This window comes from Trichomycterus rosablanca, chromosome 23, assembly GCF_030014385.1.
Source record: "Trichomycterus rosablanca isolate fTriRos1 chromosome 23, fTriRos1.hap1, whole genome shotgun sequence".
Classification (NCBI taxonomy): Eukaryota; Metazoa; Chordata; class Actinopteri; order Siluriformes; family Trichomycteridae; genus Trichomycterus; species Trichomycterus rosablanca.
The window spans coordinates 12217153-12230862 of NC_086010.1; the positions used below are offsets into that span (position 1 = coordinate 12217153).

Consider the following 13710-nt stretch of genomic DNA (forward strand, 5'->3'; position numbering starts at 1 on the left):
TAGGTGAAGGACAGAAACCACTGCTTGAAAGTATTCAGAAAAATCGCTTTTACTTCACACAGTCTGCCATTCCATCAACAAATAAAACCTGAAACTCTACTAAACAAAGAGAAAGCCATACATCAATTCTATACAGCAGCACTGCTGAGTTCTCTGGGCCCAAGGTCAACTTAGATGAACCAAAAGAAAGTGGTAATGTGTGCTGTGGTCAGATTATTCAACATTTCAGCTTGTATTTAGAAAAAAATGCTGTCCAACTCTTCATGCCAGAGACAAACAGAACCATTATATACCATTATAGACTGTTAATAGAATAGAATAGAATAGAATAGAATAGAAGGCCTCTATTTGTCATTAATTCATTAACAGGTGTACAGTACAACGAAATTCTTTCTTAGCATATCCCAGCTTGTTTGGAAGTAGGGCTGGACGATATAACTCCTAATTTCGGTCGATACGATATAATTCCGATATCGATATGAATAACACAAATGTCAGAAAAACTGCCAAAAACACCAAAATTGGATGGCTGTACCTGCAAACCTCTTTTCTGGTTTCTGGCAAGAAATACAAGCTGAATACACGACTGAATTAGTCCTTCATCTCTTTTCAGCTATTTCATCTGCTTCTTTTTCAACTGTGGACAGTGGCAAAGCCAGACAATTTCCATAGGGATGGCCAGACTGAGACCATTGTGTCAGTGTGAATGCATGGAAAACAAATTTTAATTTTCTTTCAAGAATATGATACATTCTGACCAACACTATTAAGCTAAATCAGCATTGAAAATTTACTTTACTTTTAATAGCCTTCTACAATGCTGGGGCTTCTTAAAACGGAATATTCTCTTTTCAATAGAAGTGTTATTTAAATGCTATTAAATTGTTTTTGAAAAAAAAAACGCCCAATTAGGAGGAAAACAGCCCAATCTGGCAACAGTGGAACGCGAATATCCCGTTGGTGCCTTTATTCGTAGCGCGCCACAACTAATAAGAAGTAATATTAATAAGTGGTATTAGTACTCAGTACTAGTACTTTTTCTGTAATTGTGTTGGTGGTTGACATTAATGTTGAGTGTGTAACTGCACTGTTTTGATGGAGAACTACTCGCTTGAGGTGCGCTGTTGAATTGCGTCCCTGTGGGAACCTGCGAGCAGAAATGCTTCCGCAAAAAATTAACACGGGCAAAGCGCACTGATGTAATATATATCGATCGAATTTGTTTTAAAATCATATCACCGTTATTGAAACATTTTCTATCGCGATATATATCGATATCGAATTATTGTCCAGCACTATTTGGAAGCTGGGGTCAGAGCACAGGGTCAGCAATTGCACGGCGCTCCAGGAGCAAAGAGGGTTAAGGGCCTTGCTCAAGGGCTCAACAGTGGCTGCATGGCAAAGCTGGGATTCGAACTCTTAACCTTTCAGTTGATAGCCCAAAGCTCTACCCACTAGGCTACCACTGTCCCTGTTATCATGTGCAAAAGTCACAACAGTGGTGACTTGCACATAAATGAAGGTATCCTTGATGCCAATGCATATATTAGCATTTTAGACTTCATAGGCATAGAGTGTGAGTGCTTGACTGGTCTGCCAGCATTCCAGATTATTTAAATATGTACAATGCATCAAGTCTTATTAATAGGACAGATAATGCAACACATGGGTACAAGCCTCCATCCCAACTTCTAAATGTGTTGCAGGAATCAAATGTTAAATTTCTTCATATTTGCAAAATACAATTTATTTGATCAGTGAAAACATTGGACATCTTTTCTTGCTACTTTTAAGAGTTACAAATTCAAGAGAATTAACCAATCACATTCTAAAAATATTCAAATGCATATGCAAAAGAAACTCATTCAAATCTGCTAGTCTGGAAAGGGTTACAAATCCACTGCACAGGTTTTATGACTCCACCAAACCACAGTGAGAGCCATTATCCACAAATGGGGAAAAACATTGGTAAATCTTTTCGGAAGTGACTGGTCTACCAATTTTTCACTAAGAACACGATCATTTCATTCAGGAGTTCACAAAAGAACCCAGATGAACCTCTAAAGAACCGCAAGCCTCATAAGCCTCAGTTAAGGTCAATGTACATGATTCAACAATATGAAATACATTGGACAATAATGGCATCCGAGCATGCGAGAGTTGCAAGACGCAAACCACTGCTTAACAAAAAGAACACAAAGGCTTGTTTCACATTTGCCAAAGAACAAATAGATGACCCCCAGACTTTCTGAATAATATTCTATAGACTAATCAAAGGTGGAATTACAAGCGTTCTTTAAAAAAACAAGTGACATTACTTTTCTACATAGTCACCTTCCAATGCATTTTCCTAGTGTCGTACCAACTTTTTAATGCCATCAGCATCAGCATAAACCAAATGTTTTTGGTTGAGCGTGTAGCCATGGATGTACCACTGCTTTCACATCATCACCACATGAAAATCTTTTTCCCTAAAAGCTTCTTTGAGCGGTCCAAAAGGGCGGAAGTCAGAGGCCACTAAATCCGGGCTATACACTCTCTCCTAACAAAATATAAGAGTGCAGAAACTTTTTGAAGATCCCTTGTGTATATATATATATACGTATATATATATATACAGTGTATCACAAAAGTGAGTACACCCCTCACATTTCTGCAAATATTTCATTATATCTTTTCATGGGACAACACTATAGACATGAAACTTGGATATAACTTAGAGTAGTCAGTGTACAGCTTGTATAGCAGTGTAGATTTACTGTCTTCTGAAAATAACTCAACACACAGCCATTAATGTCTAAATAGCTGGCAACATAAGTGAGTACACCCCACAGTGAACATGTCCAAATTGTGCCCAAATGTGTCGTTGTCCCTCCCTGGTGTCATGTGTCAAGGTCCCAGGTGTAAATGGGGAGCAGGGCTGTTAAATTTGGTGTTTTGGGTACAATTCTCTCATACTGGCCACTGGATATTCAACATGGCACCTCATGGCAAAGAACTCTCTGAGGATGTGAGAAATAGAATTGTTGCTCTCCACAAAGATGGCCTGGGCTATAAGAAGATTGCGAACACCCTGAAACTGAGCTACAGCATGGTGGCCAAGGTCATACAGCGGTTTTCCAGGACAGGTTCCACTCGGAACAGGCTTCGCCAGGGTCGACCAAAGAAGTTGAGTCCACGTGTTCGGCGTCATTTCCAGAGGTTGGCTTTAAAAAATAGACACATGAGTGCTGCCAGCATTGCTGCAGAGGTTGAAGACGTGGGAGGTCAGCCTGTCAGTGCTCAGACCATACGCCGCACACTGCATCAACTCGGTCTGCATGGTCGTCATCCCAGAAGGAAGCTGACGCACAAGAAAGCCCGCAAACAGATTGCTGAAGACAAGCAGTCCAAGAACATGGATTACTGGAATGCCCTGTGGTCTGACGAGACCAAGATAAACTTGTTTGGCTCAGATGGTGTCCAGCATGTGTGGCGGCGCCCTGGTGAGAAGTACCAAGACAACTGTATCTTGCCTACAGTCAAGCATGGTGGTGGTAGCATCATGGTCTTGGGCTGCATGAGTGTTAATGGCACTGGGGAGCTGCAGTTCATTGAGGGAAACATGAATTCCAACATGTACTGTGACATTCTGAAACAGAGCATGATCCCCTCCCTTCGAAAACTGGGCCTCATGGCAGTTTTCCAACAGGATAACGACCCCAAACACAACCTCCAAGATGACAACTGCCTTGCTGAGGAAGCTGAAGGTAAAGGTGATGGACTAAACCCAATTGAGCACCTGTGGCGCATCCTCAAGTGGAAGGTGGAGGAGTTCAAGGTGTCTAACATCCACCAGCTCCGTGATGTCATCATCGAGGAGTGGAAGAGGATTCCAGTAGCAACCTGTTAGGGTTAGGGCAGTGCTGGATAATAATGGTGGTCACACAAAATATTGACACTTTGGGCACAATTTGGACATGTTCACTGTGGGGTGTACTCACTTATGTTGCCAGCCATTTAGACATTAATGGCTGTGTGTTGAGTTATTTTCAGAAGACAGTAAATCTACACTGCTATACAAGTTGTACACTGACTACTCTAAGTTATATCCAAGTTTCATGTCTATAGTGTTGTCCCATGAAAAGATATAATAAAATATTTGCAGAAATGTGAGGGGTGTACTCACTTTTGTGATACACTGTATATATATATATATATACTCTGCATTTTTATGTGACTTATTAAAGGTACTGACTTGAACCCATTAAAGAATTCTGTTCTAGCATGAAGCTAACATTGTTTTCCACCATAAGAACATTAAACAAAAGGTCAAACATGGTGGTGGTAGTGTGATGATCTGGGGCTTCATTGCTTCTTCAGGACCTAAAGAACTTTATTCTAACTGATGGAACCGCGAATTCTGCTCTCTATTCGAAAATGGGCCTGTTAGTTATTGACCTAAAACTCAAGCTCAGTTGGATTATGCAGCAGGGCAATGATATGAAGCACACAAGCAAATTGACCTCTAAATGGCTCAAAAGAAACATTATTAAAGTTTTGGAGTGGCATTGTAAACGTTTTGACTTGAATCCTGTTGAGATGCTGTGGTGAGACCGTTCATGCTCATAAACCTGCCAATGTAGTCAAATTAAAACAATTCTGCAAAGAAGAGCGGGACAAAATGCTTATCGCAAACTTTTGATTGCAGTTGTTACTAACAAGAGTGGCACAACCAGTTATTATGTTTATGTGGGAATTTACTTTTTCACATGCATTATATAGGTTTTAAATAAATCTTTATCTCAAATAAATGGAACAACTACTTAGAAGCTGCATTTTGTGTTTACTTGTGTCTTTATCTTATAATTAGTTGGAATATCTGAAAGATTTAAAAGTGACAAATTGGGGCAAAAAAAAACCCCCAGAAAAAACCGAGAGGGCAAATACTTTTTCACAGAACTGTAGTGAACGTAGCCTAGGTAGGCCAGACTGGTACATGCTCTAGGCCTGAGATTGGCTATGTCAGTATGAGCAGAAGAACAAGTGCTCCTACCTTTTCGCCGTACAAGCAGAGCAAGTTCCTTGCTATGGGACTCTCTGCTGGCTTTAATGAACATGACCACCTGCTGATGTGTGTGTTCTGAAATGTCACGTCCATTTATTAACAGCACCTGATCTCCTTCCAGTAATGCAGGCTCAGAGCGGGCAGCCTGCAACAAGGGGGGGGGGGGGGGGGGGGGGGGGGGGGAGTACTGTTACATAATGCAAGAGTACACAAATTACAAATTCAATCTGTTGGCAATCCTTACCGGTGAGTTAGGGTTTACATGAGAGATTGCCAAAGGCATTTTCTGATCCACACCTCCCTAATGAAACAACCAATTAAAATCAGTCGTGTTAAACATTCACTTGAACACACACACACACACACACACACACACACACACACACACACACAGTCCTACCCAAGCAAATAAACAAAAGACTGACACACACACAGACAATGGAACCACTGCTGCCCAGGAGAAACATTAGTGCGCATCTGACATTTGCAACAGAAAAAGTCCCAAACCTTTTGGGATAATGTTCTATAAATAGACAGATCAAATGTATTTAGACAAGAAGAGAGTCATTATGTCTAACAAAACGCCAACAGTTAAGCATGGCAGTGATAGTGTGATGGCATATATAGAAGGCTTTGCTGAATCAGGGAATGGAAAAGTGAATTTCAATCTCTTTCAGAAAAGTCTTGAGAACATAATCAATCTGTTTGTGGTTGAGAGCTGAGGTGTAATTGGGTTATACAGCTGGGGAATTATTTAACACACAAAATATTACAAAAGCAAATTTATATATACAAGGGTTCTTTAAAAAGTTTCAGGACTTTTAAACTCTAGTTATTAAAAATTTCAGAAACAAGTGACATCACTTTTCTACATAGTCTCCTTCCGATGCATTTTTCCTAGCTTCGTACCAACTTTTTAATGCCATGAGTAAAAAATGATTTTGGTTGAGTGCGTAGCCATGGATGCACCGGTGTGTTCACATCATCACATGAAAATCTTCTTCCCCTTAAAGCTTCTTTAAGCGTCCAAAAAGGTAGAAATCAAATGCCGCAATTCGGACTATAAGCTCTCTCTTAATGAAATATGAGTGCGGAAACTTTTTGAAGACACCTTGTATATATATATATATATATACTCTGCCTTTTTATGTGACTTATTAAAGGTACTGAAACCTGGCTAAGCATGGTTTCATGCATAAGAGTTCATGCAGTTTTGCAAAGACAAATGATGTAAAATAAGCTAAATGATAAATTCTAACACAAAAACACAATGAACATTAAGCTGCAGTGTTTGCTTAAATAATATATTTTTATACAATATTTTTATAGTGTGACAAAATTTGTTCATTTAGTTTTTAGTTTTATTAGGATTTTATGTCATGCTTTACGCACTTAGGTTACATTCATGACAGGAACAGTAGTTACTCATTACACAATATTCATCAGTTCACAAGTTTATATCGAACACAGTCATGGACAATTTTGTACCTCCAATTCACCTCACTTGCATGTCTTTGGACTGTGGGAGGAAACCGGAGCACCCAGAAGAAAACCCACACTGACACAAGGAAAACATGCAAACTCCTCACAGAAAGGACCCGGAGCGCCCCACCTGGGGATCAAACCCGGGACCTTCTTGCTGTGAGGCAACAGTGCTACCCACTTAGCCACCGTGCTGCCCTGTTTATTTAGTAAATCCAATTATGTTTCCCAGAACAGTTGTTTGGCTACAAATATGCACAAAAAGAGCAATTACTTTAACAGCACTATACACACCAAAATGCAAAAAGTACACTCACTTTGACATTAAATCCAAATTTGCCATCCTTGTCTGGGCTGATTCTGACTAGCAGTAGCTCCCCATCAGCTGCCATATTCTATAAAAGAGATATTTTTAAATACATACTGAGGGAGAAAGACCTTAAAATGTAATAAAGTCTTCCCCCCAATGGAAAAAAATATTAGCATTTTGATAAAAAGCCATTTTAAAAGTTACAAAAACTGTGTGGATTTAAAGACTATCTAAGAAAAACAGTAATATGAGAGCTGTGTCTGTATCCCATCAGCAGATACAAATATTTAATAAAATACACAACTAGGCAGCCAGCTGGTGCAGCGGGATATTCCACTAGCACACCAGCGCCGAGATACTGACTCGGTTTGAAACTCGGCGTTGCCACCCGTCGGCTGGGCACCATCTAGTGGGCGACTATGTGGGTGGGGTCTTCAATCGCTGTGTAAGGACCCTGATTGGCGGATAGAGGCGCCTGTGCAGAGTGCATGGGTGGAAAAGGGTTCCATTAAGGGCGTGAGCAGCAATATATACCCTCCTCAACTGCAAAAAATCAGGGATCCCCACAGTGGAAGACAAATTGACTACACTAAATTGGGAGAAAAATGGGGAAAAAAACACATAAAAATGCACCAAGAATGTCAAGAACTCACTACAGACTTTATTACAGACTGGACTGAATAATAACTCTTATTTATTTATTTATTTATTTATTGCTAAATCTTATTCATTTAAAGTATCCTCCAGACCACCCAAGAAGGATGGGCCCTGCTGAGTCTGGTTCCTTTCAAGGTTTCTTCCTGTAATTTTAAGGAAGATTTTCCTTGCCACTGTCGCCCTCGGCTTGCTCAACAGGGGTTTTTGTATCTTGGTCCTGGATTTTGTAAAGTTGCTTTGAGACAATGTCTTTTGTAAAAAGCGCTATATAAATAAATATATAAATAAAAATACACGACTAATAAAATGACTCTATACACTGATCCATGTGTGAACCTGCCTCATGCAGGTAAAAAAAAGTTAAATAAAAAAGGGATGTGTGTTAGGTACTACCCTCCTCGTGTAGAGGTCTGCAGCAGCAGAGGAGAGATACAACTGGTTAATTAAAAATGACTAGATTGGGGGAGGAATCCATAAATAGGTTTAAAAAAAACCTACTCACACATCTAAACAAACATTTGTCACTTCAATCATACTTTAAATGCTGTCAATAATTAAAATTGAAGAAAGGTGCTGCTTAGTTTACGATGCTTTTACACCAGCTCAACCTAGTCCATTTGTATCTAACCTATATATAAAAACCAAAACAGAAACAACTCTTATTCTCAGACCCACAAAAATGTAAACAGCCCAGGTTTCTCTTCTCTAGTCGGCAGGATGCAGGAAGTACAACTAAAATGCTCTGCAGGCACTTTTTTAAAACTTGATTCATTTACACAGTTCCCAGAAATGACTAAATGAGCACCGCTGTTTATTTTAGTAGGTGACTATTAAAACAATTCAGCAAATAACCTGTATTCATGTCACATTAGCAACCTTCCCATTGTTACATTTTAACTTTGTGTATTTAAGTACAATAAAGTGAAAGTAAAAGTACTTCACTCTCATAGCTGAGCACAGGTAACAAGTCTGTTTACTGAAAGTGCATCCAACCTGCACACTCCACAGCCACCACAACCATGACCAGGATAAAGTGGTTAGTAAAATAAATTAATTAATCAAGTTTGTGTCATGTACAACGTGTATTTTTGGAATCCCTGGGTAATTTAAAATGTCTTCACTTACCTTATCCCACACACTCTGCCAGTCTTCCTCATCTAAAGTGATGTCATCAGACTGGGATTGCAAACTGCTGGACTTTTCATCTTCCTGAGGTTTCCTTTATTAAACAGGTATGTGTGTTGTTAATGAACTTGAACACCACCATGGCAATTAGGGTATACACCGATCAGCCATAACATTAACGTGACTCCTTGTTTCTTCACTCACTGTCCATTTTATCAGCTCCACTTACCAGATAGGAGCACTTCTACAATTCTACAGTTCTACAATTACTGACTGTAGTCCATCTGTTTCTTTACATACTTTTTTTTAACCTGCTTTCACCCTGTTCTTCAATGGTCAGGACCCCCACAGGACCAATACAGAGTAGGTATTATTTAGGTGGTGGATGATTCTCAGCACTGCAGTGACAATGACATGGTGGTGGTGTGTTAGTGTGTGTTGTGCTGGTATGAGTGGATCAGACACAGCAGAGCTGCTGGAGTTTTTAAACACCGTGTCCACTCACTGTCCACTCTATTAGACACTCCTACCTAGTTGGTCCACCTTGTAGATGTTAAGTCAGAGACGGTCACACTCATCTATTGCTGCTGTTTGAGTTGGTCATCTTCTAGACCTTCATCAGTGGTCACAGGACGCTGCCCACGGGGTGTTGTTGGCTGGGTATTTTTGGTTGGTGGACTATTCTCATTCCAGCAGTGACAGTGAGGTGTTTAAAAACTCCAGCAGTGCTGCTGTGTCTTATCCACTCATACCAGCACAACACACTCTAACACACCACCACCATGTCAGTGTTACTGAAGTGCTGAGAATGACCCACCACCTAAATAATACCTGCTCTGTGGTGGTCCTGGGAGAGTCCTGACCATTAAAGAACAGCATATGGTAAGTGAAGCCGATAAAATGGACAGTGAGTGTAGAAATAAGGAGGTGGTTTTAATGTTATGGCTGATTGGTGTATATATACACACAGAACAAACATACGTTTTTTTACCTGTAGCTATAGAACACATCTTCACTCTCAGTTAAATAACTCATCTCGTTGGTAAGATTGTCCACTGAGGACGGACGCGGCATACGAAAGTCATGTCGCAAACGAGGGCATCGCCTAAAATCAGACAATATAGCACCATAAGTTAATCTAAAAGTCACATTACACAGAAGTAACAAAATGATTTTTAATTCATAAAAAAATATTTGTTTACCATAACACGCTTTACAATAAACCAGTATGTACAGCGGTTGGACAAAATTACAGAAACAAAGCTTGACTTCTAGAACAGTAGAATTTACTGTTGATATTTTAAGACCCTTCACTACTTATTGTTGCTTAGTTTTCTGTTAGTTGTTTTTTGAACTGCCTTCTGCTTATTATTCTGGTATTGTTTAATCCCTGTTTCCTTTTGAAAGAGTGAATTTACTGTACATTGTGTATTACGTCCCCTTTATTAATCTGCATTACACTCTAATGTGTTAATAAACATGTACGTGTTCAATCGTGTATGTGTCAGTTTTGGTCACTATAAAGTCCTAACAGGCTAATAAAGGATTTACTTAACTGAAAATATTAAGCAACCTTCAGAAACTAGTAAATGTATAGCTAATTTCCTGTTCTGTATAACCTTTGTAGGGTTATACACTGATGAGGCATAACATTATGACCACCTTCCTAATATTGTGTTGTTCCTCCTTTTGCTGCCAAAACAGCCCTGACCTGTCAAGTCATGGACTCCACTAGACCCCTGAATGTGAGCTGTGGTATCTGGCACCAAGATGTTAGCAGCAGATCCTTTAACTCCTGTAAGTTGTGAGGTGGGGCCTCCATGGATCAAACTTGTTTGTCCAGCACATCCCACAGATGCTCGATTGGATTGAGATCTGGGGAATTTGAAGGCTAACTCAACACCTCAAACTCGTGGCTGTGCTCCTCAAACCATTCCTGACAGGGGTCAGCATGGGCACCCCGACTGATCTGTGGCTATGCAGCCCCATACGCAACAAACTGTGATGCACTGTGTATTCTGACACCTTTCTTTCAGAACCAGAATTAACTTCTTCAGCTATTTAAGCTACAGTAGCTCGTCTGTTGGATCGGACCACACGGGCCAGCCTTTGTTCCCCATGTGCATCAATGAGCCATGGCCGCCCATGACCCTGTCGCCGGTTTACCACTGTTCCTTTCTTGGACCACTTTTGATAGATACTGACCACTGCAGACCGGGAACACCCCACAAGAGCTGCACTTTTGGAGATGATCTGACCCAGTCGTCTAGCCATCACAATTTGGCCCTTGTCAAAGTCGCTCAAATCCTTACGCTTGTCCATTTTTCCTGCTTCTAACTTTGAGGATAAAATGTTCACTTGCTGCTATGAAGAGATAATCAGTGTTATTCACTTCACCTGTCAGTGGTCATGATGTTATGCCTGGTCGGTGTATTTACACTTTTGCCATTGGACTGGTGACCCATTAATAAAATAATTATTTTATTATTAATAATTATAGTAATAAAATAGTATTACCAATTGAATAGCAATAATCCACCTATATTTCCAACTAAAGTGACTACATTGCACTTCAAAAGACAAATGAATATTGTTCATTACAACTTTAAGACCAATTATTATGTATCAGCTTTAATCTGTCTGACATCTAATTATATTTACTGCAACATTAATTTATGAGATTTTAAAGCAACATAAGGAAACTAACAAAGTTTCAGAAAGGCCAAATAAATGGTGTTTGAATTGCTCACTGACAAGGCCAGACATCACTTTTACGGAATAGCTGCTGAATACAGCCATAAGAAACATAAATAAAGAAAAGTGGTCCTCTATTAACTATTAGAAAATTAAATGCAATGCCCTGGAATTTATATCAAAGCTACCATTCTAAAACTGTATCAAAAGTCAATGCACAGACACAGAACGTGGTGTAAAAAGCATTAAAAACCCAAGAGCAATGATAAAAATAGCATGTTCCACTAGAGGAATCTAATGTATACATTAAACACACAATGTATTTTACTAGCTGCTAATCTTATTAGTGAACCGTAAAGTAATGAGCAGCTATCATGTTGAAATCATTTAATCCACTTATTGCTTTGCACTGTGCATAGCAACAAACATGAGGGGTTGGAAACACACTACAGTACTCTAAGAATGATCCAATGTTTCAGGATGATGATGCCACCATACATACGGCTGAAGTTATTTATCTTATTACTTAAATTATTAAACTGAGGTCTAAGTATGCCCCCGTTACCCACTAAAACATTCAGAACTTGTATGGCAAGACTCCAATAATAGATAAAGCCGTTCTGGTGACAAAGACTGGCATCACACATTTTAGTGAAAATGTTCAGCTCCTGTAAATGAATAACCAATTTCTGTGGAAAACAGAATAAATATAGTACCAGTTAGGTGTACTGGGTGGAGATCTTGAAGGAAGACTCTTGGTTTCCAGATGTTCAGTAGAATGAGACTTAATTAACGGGTTCCACATGACCTCACCTACCAGTTTTCGATACAGAGGGACAGACCTTAACAAAAACATTCACAGAAACAGTTAGTGATGGAACAAAAAACTATAATGGAAACAAACAAGGAGCAAGCTTTATGACTGTGTACCTAGGTTTGGAGATGGCATGGGAGTTTTTCCTGTTGTAGAAAGAGTGATGGTCCACACAGGATCTCCAAAGGTTCTTAGAGGCACGACAGCTGGGCATGGAAAGAGAAACTACTTGCTGCCCAACCTCCCCCTTCAAAACATTAAATCAAATTAGAAACTTTGTACTTGACAACATATTTAAATTATAACAGAACAACATAGTTAACTCATTCTTACATGTTTCCGGCGTAGGTGGATGGAGAATCTTTTTCTTTTGAACGTAATCTTGATAATGTTGATCCTAGTAGTGAAGTGGATTAGTAACAATGTATTGAATTTGTTAATACGAAATACAAGCTTTCTTTATCCTGTTTTAAACCCCCCACCCCCACCCCCACAATCAATCATACATTTCAAATGTAAACTAAAACAATTTAAATGGTTACAGGTCAGAAGATGAAAATGTCAAAAATTAAAGTAAAACTGTATTCACAGCACTTTCATTATGACATTCATCAACACAAGGTATCTGCACAAAGCAAAACGTTTCTTTCCGTTTTAAGGTTATAATTCACTCAGCCTTCTTACTTTCCATACATAACAGTAACAAGTCAAATATAACATTAGAAATGGTTACTGTAAAGTGCACTCCACATAATCAACAAAGAAAAGTTTTTCAAATACTTTGTGCCATATCATCTTTTGTCTCCTTAAAACCCTAAATTTTACATTAATGAACCACTTAAACCCAATGTCACTTAAGCCCAATGTAAGTTCAAATCAGTGTCCTGTGTTTGTTTACAATTATGTAAAACCATGCATGTTATTAACTGTAAAGAAAAGAAGTCAGTTGGATTATACCATAACTTACCAAGGAAAGAAGCTAGAGCAAACCAAATTCCGAAACATGGCCACACCACCTGATGCAATCCCAATCCAGAGTGATGGATTACCAGCATCCTGAGGAGCCAAGCCATTAAAACAAATTTAGAAGGTAATTAGCCATGACATTTTCAGTACTACACACATTACCATCCTTCATTCTTACAGTCTAGTATAAATGGAGCTTGTGCATAGTAAGCTCTGATGTAATACTGTGGAAGTGTTACCTGTGCACTGTGAAGCTCGACTCCATACAGGTCTAACGTTCGAGCCGTGTTCAGATAACACAACTCTGCCTCGCTCTTAGAAAGTCCTCTAAAAGACAAAAGTGCAAATAGTCAGACACTCTCTCTTCCCCTCACACACACACATTCACACAACCCACTAACATATAAATATTTACATATTGGGCATTTAGCAGATGATTTAATCCAAAGCAACTTACAATTATAACTGAACACAATTTTTGGAGCAAATGAGGGTTAAGGACCTGGGGGCTTGAACCGGCAACCTTCTGATTACTAGACCAATCCCTTAACCGCTAAGCTACCTCAATATTATCTGATTAACTAACCGCTCTACAGAGGACAAGATCTTTAATTA

The 13710-nt window shown here is 39.3% G+C and overlaps 1 protein-coding gene across 1 annotated transcript in view; it reads right to left on the reverse strand.

Moving 5' to 3' along the window:
* ptpn3 (protein tyrosine phosphatase non-receptor type 3) overlaps positions 1-13710 on the reverse strand; it is a 78223-nt gene that overhangs the window by 27503 nt on the left and 37010 nt on the right. The window contains exons 9-18 of the mRNA XM_062985942.1: positions 13335-13422; positions 13097-13185; positions 12463-12526; positions 12246-12376; positions 12032-12157; positions 9613-9726; positions 8622-8715; positions 6847-6924; positions 5292-5348; positions 5036-5192 (exon numbers count right to left, since the gene is read on the reverse strand). Coding sequence (XP_062842012.1) covers positions 5036-5192; positions 5292-5348; positions 6847-6924; positions 8622-8715; positions 9613-9726; positions 12032-12157; positions 12246-12376; positions 12463-12526; positions 13097-13185; positions 13335-13422 — 998 coding nt within the window. The remainder of the gene's footprint in view (positions 1-5035; positions 5193-5291; positions 5349-6846; positions 6925-8621; positions 8716-9612; positions 9727-12031; positions 12158-12245; positions 12377-12462; positions 12527-13096; positions 13186-13334; positions 13423-13710) is intronic.